Genomic DNA, 10,053 nt, shown 5'->3' with positions numbered 1-10,053 from the left:
CTTCTCAGAGGACACACACACCGTCCACTGCTGCAGCTCAGCCGCCGATCATCCCAACAAGTTCATTTTATAATAAGATTTTCTCTATCGGAGGAGGAAAGCACTTCAAACTGAGTCCGATGGCACAGTGGCCAATACTTTTGTTTTCTTTATACGGAGTTCTGCAAGGAGGAGGTAAGAACACCGCTGAAGTTTGTCATTGAGATGCAGGATTTGAATACACGGTGTTAGTGGTTTGCGTAACTTTTGTTTATTTTGGGGGGATGTTATAGCCTTATGTCAACCTATTTTCCATCAAGTGTCAGTCTGTCTGAGAGTGTGAGTCCATTTTAATTAAATCTGAGTCAGTCACTGGCACTCAGAGGCAGCCTTGCTAATTTTTTCCCATCTACTGTGTCGCATGCCTCTGCTGTCTATTTCTAATCCTCATGCCATCATCCCAACGCTGCAGAGATTCAGCCTCTTAGTCTGCAAGAGTGCTGTCAGGATGGGAGGGATCGGGCCATGGGAGGACAAGACTGTACAATCCTCCCCCTCATCTCCTCCTCCCACACCTGCAGGTGAGCAACACCTGGTTTCTCTGAAAAGAGCTTGGTCCTCTGGAGAGTCTCAAAATAGGGCCCAGGGACCAAGGAAGGGTCAGTATAGGGGGTGCATAGAGGGGGGTATAAATTAAGTTTGTTGTATTTATCTAAGGAATCGTTTTGTAACTCATATCTAACAACAAAAACTTCCCTTTGGGTACAGCGGTTCAGTGGGGGTCCAAATATGTCACATTGGATACAATCTGCAAATGAAAGTGTGGAATTTTGCACTGGGAAATGTGTGTAGGCCAGTGTTTGCAATGGTATTTTTAAAAGCAGGAAATATCCCCCGGGGTTGCAAGCCCCAAATCATCTCCAAAGCCCTCAACCATCCATCCCGCAACAGGGAAGGATTGCCACATAGTAACTACATAGTAAGTGCAGGCGTTAAGTGGCCCCCTGGAGCATTTTTAACACTAAAGGGCCCTGTTTGACTGTAAGAACACGGAGGTGGCGATTGATGAAATAGAGGAACACCTGGTCAACACATGGAGGTCAGTGGAAGGAACATTTGGCAAGGAAAGGAAGGGAGAGAGACATACTGGAAGGAGATTTTTGGTCCGTAGCGACGTGAAGCATTTTTTTAAATAAAAAAAGATAATAAAAGTTTCGGTAATGTCTTTTATAACGAGATATATAAATAATATAAATATGCAACGTGTTACAACAGAAATCCACTTGCAGTCAGCTGATCGACTGTATCTAATGTAAATAGAAAGATTTCTTCACATGCTTCTTATCCAACTCTTTCCTCATGAAGCCAAGAGGGCAGTTTCTGTTCCAGATGAGGTGTCATGCTAAATGTCTGCTGTTCATTTACAGGATTGCCCAGGAGCAGTGCTGTGCAGCAGTAGTAGAAGGTCAACTCTGTGACAATGGTGTCAAGATGGCGCGGGGGCAAGGGGCCTGTGAGAGGCCCTTCTTCCAAGGAGACCCCTGGGAAACCAAAATCTCTAAGGTTGTCCTCCTTCCTAAATGTCAATATCTTCAACCTTTATACACCTCTTTATTCTTCCGTGCATAGATAATACGCTCATAAATCAATAGATGAGGGAGATTTGTTTCTGAGAGTATCACATTTGTATGGTAAGATTTCTTCTATTTTGTCACCATTTCAACTGCCTTTCTTTCTGTTCAGATGTGTTGTGACTGCTGTGTGCTCGGTCTGATGGCAGCAAGCCGGGGACTGAGCTGCGAGCTCCAGGGTTTGTTGCTGGGGAGACAGTGCGCATACACAGCTAAAACCTGCTGTGGCAAAAACACAACAGAGGACATCAAACCAAATGATAAAGGTGAAAGAGCCACACAGTCTTGTGCTTTCAGTCGTCTGTTGTCTTGATTAGCTCCACTCTGTCTTATCATGAGAGAATGGCTACTGGGGGTCAGTGACACTCAAAACAATCAGTATGCTTGGCCATTTGCACACATTAGGTGCCAAATGACTTGAGCACAATATGATATGACTCTCTAATAATCATAAGTAATGGCTTTATTAGTGGATAACAAAGTTTACTAATGCTTTATAGGACAACTTTTGAGTTGTAAAAACTCCCTTTGACTTCTTGACCTTTGCTAAAATCCAGCGATTAACCACTTATTAACACTTGCAACTGCAGACTTGATGGCTTTTTTTAGAAATTGGGGAACCCGTGACCATTTGTCAGTGGATTACAAACATTTATAACTGCGGTGTTACCAAACAGAAATGATAAACACAAGCCCAAGGGATTTTTAACAACCTGGCACCTCAAAATGAGTTCTTAATAAAAGAGTACACAACTCATTTAGCATGGCAGTCCCATAACATTCTTAGACTCATGATGGACAGTTTTAATAAAAGAAAAAAAATAGTGACATCACTGGAGGCAATTTATCAGATTTTGCACAGCTCCCTCTGGAGGCACAAAACTTTTTCACACATGCAGTAGTTCTCTCCAAGACCTGTAATGTGTAAAATCGCTGTAAGGTCTCCTTTCGTGGCTAATAACTGATCTATGATGAATTATTAGAAAACCGTTTATTAACTTTTAATAAAGCAATAAGTTACAACTTACAAGCCCTTTACAAAGGGAGGTGCATGATTTTAGCGCTGGGAGCAAACCTTGACACTCGCTGAGATTTGTTTTCCAGAGTTTTTTTTTTTTTCAAAAGAAGTCACATCAAAACAGGCAGCGTTACTAGGAGCAGAGAGCAGCCCTGTTTCCATAAAGGCCTGAATAAATGGCCTTGGTGTGGCAGCTGTGGAGCAGATTGCTGCCAGAGAGACAGACAGACTAGGTCACAGGGGTATTCACTTGGCTAATCTGTAGACACCCTGCCAAATGGTAACTCAGGGCCAACTGGTGTCGTGGCTTGTGGCTTTTGTCGCCTAGCTGGCTTCAGGTGAAAAACACAAACATTTAATGAGGCCTTTTCTTCCGTTGAACCAGTGACCGAACAGCCTGAGGCCAACGTTACTGCCAGGCCTCCAGAGGGATCGGACACCTGTAGAGGTTTGGCACTTCCATTTCCTTTTTCAAGTGATGTCCTTTGTTATAAAAAGAGCTGTAAGAGGCTTGAGCACCTGGTAGCTTTGTCTTCCAGGGACAAGATTCCTGTTATCTAGGACACACACTGTACACTGCGATGTCTATTTCTTCACGTGTCTCTCTGCTGTTTTCAGACTCCAGTTGCTCCCAGTTGTGTGTAGGTAATGGTACATGTGCATGCCATGATGGTTACCAACTGCAAAAGGATGGAGTGAATTGTGAGGGTAAGTAATGTAAATGAAAGCAAGACTTCACCACCAAGCTTAAACGTAATCACCTACTTGCATGGCTCTAGGGATAGCAGTGTCAGCAGGACAGAGTGCTTTTCTTATTTTTGAGTGGGTGTGTCTCTCCTCAGATGTTAATGAGTGTCTGACTGGCAGTCACAACTGCGTCTTCGGCCAAGTTTGCATTAACACGGAGGGCTCCTTTCGCTGTCAGAGGGAAACCGGCTGTGGCACCGGGTATGAACTCAGAGACGACAACAATTGCCAAGGTAACAAGTCAGGAGCACTGTAGAAATTGACCTTCTGATATTATAGAAAAAATATCAACAAAGGTGGCTGTAATGGCCATGAGAGAACCAAAGAAAATCCTTTCTAATCTTGCATTTTTAGTTCCTTGATACCAAGATACTATAGTTTACAGTACTTTGTGTAAAGATTGTGTTCAAACAAGATGTATGCATAGTATATTTATGCTTTGATAATGTGTTCCTGTTCCAGACATAGATGAATGTACTTTGGGGACCCATAACTGTGGAGCAGACTTTCTTTGCACCAACACCGCAGGCTCGTTCCGCTGCCACCCAAAGGAGACATGCTCAGGCAGCTTCATTCAGGACGCCGCCGGCAGCTGTATCGGTGAGTTTAATGTCACACTCAAGTAAAACCATTTACAGGTGAAAGATGAGCTGGTTTGCTTAATGTGTTTTCTCATTAGATATAAATGAGTGTGTGGCCCATACCAGTCCATGCCTGCCTGGCCAGACTTGTATCAACACAGTTGGCTCCTTCACTTGTCGCAGGAACACAGTCACCTGTGGACGAGGCTACCATCTAACTGAAGACGGCACACGTTGTGACGGTAGATACTGTCACAATAAACTGATTTTCTGTTTGTAAATTCCCCTATATTGTGTTTTTTGCTGCACCTTAATTTCCCTCTTTCAAACTAAAGACATGTCATTTTCTCCCCTTCATGTTACAGATGTAGATGAGTGCCGTACAGGCAGTGTGTGCAACGGCCATGGTTGTGTCAACCTGGTGGGCTCGTACCGCTGTGAATGCAGAATTGGCTTCACCTTCAACAGTATCACCAAACTGTGTGAAGGTACAGTACGGCTCTTTTTGTTTCAATCATAATATTATGTGCATATCAGCCGTGAATTAATGTATTTTTAGGTGAGTAAATTAAAGTGAGTAGAGGTGAAAACAAGTTGAACGTTCTTTTTTTTTGTATCTTGTAAATTCTGACTCTCACATTCATAGTCTGTCCCCTGTGCTCTTTAGATATCAATGAGTGCAGGCATTATCCTGGACGACTCTGCGCCCACAAGTGTGAGAACACAGAGGGGTCCTACCAGTGCAGCTGTACCACTGGCTTCAAACTGTCCCACGACGGCAGAAACTGTGAAGGTAAGATCACTTATCATTTCATTAATTCATTAAGACTAATGTTTTATATATATACATATATATGACAAGAAAATGAATGAATGCAGACTTGTTGGATCTGTGTCTGTGTGCTGACAGATATCAATGAGTGTGACACCAACCCTTGCAGCCAGGAGTGTGCCAATGTCTATGGCTCCTACCAATGCTACTGTCGCCGTGGTTACCAGCTGAGTGACATTGACGGGATAACATGTGAAGGTACTTTTGGGCTTCATGATGCTTAGTGGTGTGGCGAATCATCTTTTAACTTTTCACTTTTAATCTGACATGTCTGTTTTTGATACTAACTAGCTTTTACTCTCCGCTGCTCTCAGATATCGATGAGTGTGCGCTGCCTACTGGAGGCCATGTGTGTTCCTACCGCTGCTCCAACGCCCCAGGAAGTTTTTACTGCACCTGCCCACCCACAGGCTACACACTCGCCCCCAATGGACGCACATGCCAAGGTCCGTGGACAAATCTTTGGTTCTGTGTTGGCGCTCATCTGCCCTTCTAACCTATGCTTCTCCCTGTGTTTTCAGACATTGATGAATGTGCAGCGGGGAGCCATACCTGTTCTGTGTCTGAAACCTGCTTCAACGTCCAGGGAGGATTTCGCTGTCTGTCCTTCACATGTCCTCCAAACTTCCGGCAACCTGCACGGGGGTAAGAGCTGATGGCTACTTGGTTGTGATGAGCTGTTGAAACGAAAGGGGTGATTGTCACCAGCTGAGCATGATGCATCTTTACTCGTCTGCAGTGTAGTCTTTAATCTCGTTTTTTCTTATTGGACTCATATGGATTTGTTTGGTTGTGGCCTGCTGCTGAAATTTGCCCACAGTTTCCGGTCACAAAGTCTCACTCCCCAGCTTCCATCTAATACTCGCTCTCTCTGTCCTTTGCCTCTTTTTCTACCCATGTATGCAGCCGTTTCTGCCCTCCATCCAATCAGTATTTCATTTTTTCACTTTCAGCCGTTGCGAGCGCATAACTTGCGAGTTCACGCGGGATCCTGCGTCGTGTTTCTTGCTCCCGCTGAGAATCTCCTTCTACAACATCAGCTTCCCCACCAACACTCCCGTCCCCGCTAACGTTTTCCGGATGGGACCCTCCAATTCCGTGCCTGGAGACAAAATGCTGCTCAACATCGTCTCTGGAGACGAGGAGGGGTACTTCACTGTGCAGCAGCAATCTCATGGAGGAGAGATCTCACTGCACCGTGCCTTATCCCAGCCCCGGGACTTCTTTCTGACCGTGGAGATGAGGCTGATTCGCTACGGGACGGCACATTTGTACATGGCCAAGATTGCTGTGTTTGTCACACGCGAACAGTCCATCCGGCCCTCAAGAACATTTCAATATTAGAAGTCTGTGAACTTTTTAAGGGATAGATTGGAGTCTCAATGCCTTTTTCGTTATTTATTCTAGCATATAATGTAGCAGTAGATATTAAGAATGTTAGGACATTGTACCACTAGATGGGGCTCAATAGCTGTTGAGGATCTCTCCACTATGACACTATATAATATAACACTATGACAGGATTGTTATTGTGCATTCATTTGCATTGATGGCAGCTCACTCTACCTCATGTCTGTGCGGCAGCTTCCCTTCATGTGTACTTTCTATGTGTTTGGAATTAAAACGTGACAGATAAAAATGGCTTTTCACTCACTTTAATATCGACGCACACACACACACACACACACACAAACCCGCAATGGTTCCTGCCACTACTCTTGTGCTTCCTCCGCTGTGGTAATTTCTAATGTTGAAACCTATTTTTCCTATGATCTGTTCCAAGCGGCCTCACCATAGGATCAAACGGGGCCTCGCCTTAGCGGATAGCAAGAAAAATAAGCGTGGCACTTATTTATGGGCACCTGGGGCTCAGCCAGCATGGGGGCTCAATTAGTGGTGGAGCAGCATTACAGCTCGTATGATGGATGGTGCTTTTAGTGTTGGTATTGGGTGGTTATCAGTTAATCTGCTGTAAATGACACCAAAAGGCCAGTAGCTGTGTTGGTCAGCTGGATAAATGCAGCCAGGCAAATTTTCCACTGTTCCACTTTGATCCTGGTGGTTTTTGGGGGTTTAATGCATAGAGAGCTGATTGAAAATGCAAAGATATGAAATATATGAGGTAACTATTCTCTTAAATCATTGGATTACATAACCACCTACTTTCTAAAATTCTAATTTAATTATTAAATATGTAAAAATAGTGAAATGGTTTATGATAGTAACGATAGAATCTGTATTTTTTTGAGTCTTAGTTTGGAGAGGCACTATTCAGTCGTTTGGAAATGCATTTATGCGGGTCCTGTTGCTGATTCTGTCAAAATTGTGATTTTTTTTCCTTCGTCTACCATGCGAATATGGTGTAATTGGATCAAATGACATTCATTCTTACATACCCTCGTGTGGTTTTCTAGCATCCCGTTTTTTCCTTTGGTGGCATTTAGCTGGTGTGGAATACCACACAATCATCTCTGTGGCTTTGGCCTCATTGCTCAGTGAACAACTTGGACTCACCTGCTTGCTGCTAATTACATGGCTCTGCTCCCTTCGCAGTTTTTGAGGTTATGTTTGAAAGCGCTACTGTCTTCATGTTGGGGAACCCTACAAACAGGATTTTGGGTTGTGGAAACAGGGTTTGGCTTCTTTTTAAGGCACCCGTTCCTTGGTTAACCATAGAGGTCTATGGGGCTATTCAGGTGTTGCCAGGTTCTTCTTGCTCAACGCAACTGTGGAGCTCTCGTCAAAGCCTTTTCTTATGAATACTGGTGTATATTGTATAGGTTAAAACTGTGGGAAATTCACACTTCTCCTACAGATTGTGTATAAGTCATGAATCTCCCTTTTCTCTCCATTTCTGTCTATCTTTCCATCTTGCCTCCTTTCCATTGTCCTTTTCAGATCCAGACAAGATGCTTCAGTAAGTGTGCGTTGTATTAAGGCCTGCCAACCCAACGACATCGGCTGCAACCTTGACCCCGTCCACCTCATCACCCGCACCGGCCTCTCTCTGCCAACCTTCAGGGACTTTAATGAACCAGAGGGTAAGACAAGGTGGAAATACAGCGAGTCCTTAGAAACATGTGAAAATGTTTGATGCACTTTTTTCAATTTGTACCTGTTTTATTTATTGGTTATGAGTCTGTTGTATGGCCATAGTTGCTGTCAGTTATACCAAAAACCTCACAGATTCCACTTGTTGTATTTTCATATTTAACAGAATCAGAAATACTTTATTGATCCCCGGTACTGTACAATTTCCCCCCGGGGATCAATAAAGTATTTCTGATTCTGATTCTGATTTCTGAACACCTTCACAATTCTGTTGAAATGCATTTTGTATCAATAATTTTCCAGTCAACCTAAATTCCACGTTATAGAAAATCCATCATAAATCTTGAATGCAGCATAAATCTTTGAAGCTAATAAGACATTTTCATAGGCTGTTAAATAGGACAAAAACACAGTTTTGGGGGCTGAAAGGGTTAAATTCTACAATTATTTGCAGCCTCATTGAAACAAAACTTTCCACCCACCAACCTGCCACAGCGCATATGATTCAATTACTTATTTCAACCCACAGAGCTACTGTTTAATCTTATCATAAATATCTGATTTGAAGACCCAAATGCACTTTGTGGTTTGCCTCTATCAGACAAATAGAAACATTGAACCGATTCTTCCAACAGAAATAGTTTTCCTGCGGACAGTTGCGGCGGCTAACCCTGCTCCTCTACCCGGTGCCACTGATGTTTTCTTTGACATCTTGTCGGCAGATGACCAGTTCTCTTTTGACGTGCAGAAGCGCTCCCACCAGGGCATGATTATGGGTAAGAGGAGAGAGTATCACCTTGAACCAGGCAGTCAATTCTTGATCAAATCCAGACATTGCATTTACCTATATCTCTCCCAAAACTGAATTTCAGTCACTAATCTCAATCTGTGTCAACCCTCAGGTGTGGTTCGGCAGGTGAAACCTATCATTGGCCCCAGGGACCTTGTGGTGGAGGTGGCTATGAACTACGTCAAGTCAGGGGTCATTTCCCATCGCAACGTTGTCATCATCCATGTCTTCATCTCTGAGTTCTGGTTCTGAGCTGACCTTAGATGTAAATGAAAATGCTGCATTAGCAATAAACACGTTGCAAATATAATTTAAATATAGTTTTGAATATCCTGAGGCGCCACACTGATAATGATCACCTCACAATGTTAATGCTGTGGCATGCAAGAGAAGATAAATCATTGGATTTGGTTCATTTACAGGTGTTTCAAATGTACTGAAAACAGTCACAGAAGCAGTTTGTAACCCATCCAGGTCATTAGGTTACAACAGGTCTTTGTCATTTCAACACAATATATAACAACAAGAACACATTGTCAAAAGATACTGGACTAACAGTCTATAGCCATGCTAGCAGCTCTGTGAGGCTGTAATGCAAATGTCAGCATACTAAAATGCTTGCAGTAACATTGCTAATATTTAGGAGGTATAATACCATGTTAACCATCTCTAACATGCTAACATTTGCTAATTAGCACTAAACACAAAGTACAGCTGAGGCTGATGGGAATGTTAGTATTTGGTCATAAACCAAGTATTGGACAAATTGAAATTATGACCTGATGAAAAGTCAGCTGATCATCAAAGTTACTAAAAGTCATCCTGAGGGGGACATGAATGTCTGTACCAAAGTTTAATGTCAAGCCATCCAATAGTTGTTGAGACATTTCACTCAAAACCACAAATGGCAACGTCATGGGAGCGTTTGAGGAGAAGTCAGGGGATCTCCAAAGTTATTTGGATACATCATGTGCGAATCATGAATGTCTATAACAAATATTTGTCGATCTGTCTGATAGTTGAGATATTTCAGTCAACCAACATTGCTATCCATAGAGCAACGCTGCTAGTGTGGCTAAAAGGTTCTTTTTCATGCAATAAATAGACGTATTCCTCACGTGATACCTCTACCCCAGATGTGTTGAAAGTTAAATGCCTTTTACAAGAGTGGATTGAAATAATTATAATAGATTAACAGGGTGCTGCCATCGCCTTAACCACTGTCTACTGTGTTTAACTTGAATTCAGACTTTGTTGTCATGAGTGCCACTATGATAGATTGTTGGTTGATCTGTGGAACCGATATTTGCTCCATTTCATCTGTTTTGACAGGCCAGATGTGACATGCTTCACTTGAAAATAGAATGCTTCATCTATGGACTTGCATCAGACTGTGCGACCATCTGTGAATAATAAAGACTCTA

The 10,053-nt window shown here is 42.9% G+C and overlaps 1 protein-coding gene across 1 annotated transcript; it reads left to right on the top strand.

The window, feature by feature from the left end:
* Positions 1–119: 119 nt before the first annotated feature.
* On the top strand, positions 120–8,881 carry LOC139305077 (fibulin-1-like). The gene is made up of 17 exons (XM_070929016.1): positions 120–174; positions 452–560; positions 1,407–1,542; positions 1,723–1,876; positions 3,014–3,076; positions 3,247–3,336; positions 3,471–3,608; positions 3,838–3,975; positions 4,055–4,198; positions 4,322–4,444; positions 4,624–4,749; positions 4,867–4,986; positions 5,103–5,234; positions 5,310–5,433; positions 7,693–7,829; positions 8,475–8,615; positions 8,742–8,881. The coding sequence occupies exons 1-17, from the start codon at positions 120–122 to the stop codon at positions 8,879–8,881; spliced, it is 2,070 nt and encodes a 689-aa protein (XP_070785117.1).
* Positions 8,882–10,053: the final 1,172 nt, after the last annotated feature.

This window comes from Enoplosus armatus, chromosome 22, assembly GCF_043641665.1.
Source record: "Enoplosus armatus isolate fEnoArm2 chromosome 22, fEnoArm2.hap1, whole genome shotgun sequence".
In the NCBI taxonomy this organism is placed as follows: Eukaryota; Metazoa; Chordata; class Actinopteri; order Centrarchiformes; family Enoplosidae; genus Enoplosus; species Enoplosus armatus.
This window is presented reverse-complemented; position numbering and strand designations above follow the sequence as displayed.

Bases quoted from the DNA above. Each gene is read 5' to 3' on its own strand.
- LOC139305077 (XM_070929016.1), top strand. From the start codon at position 120: ATGGCACAGTGGCCAATACTTTTGTTTTCTTTATACGGAGTTCTGCAA. The intron at 4,750-4,866 runs GTAAGATCACTT...GTGTGCTGACAG, and splicing joins CGACGGCAGAAACTGTGAAG to ATATCAATGAGTGTGACACC. The intron at 5,434-7,692 runs GTAAGAGCTGAT...TTTCAGATCCAG, and splicing joins TTCCGGCAACCTGCACGGGG to ACAAGATGCTTCAGTAAGTG.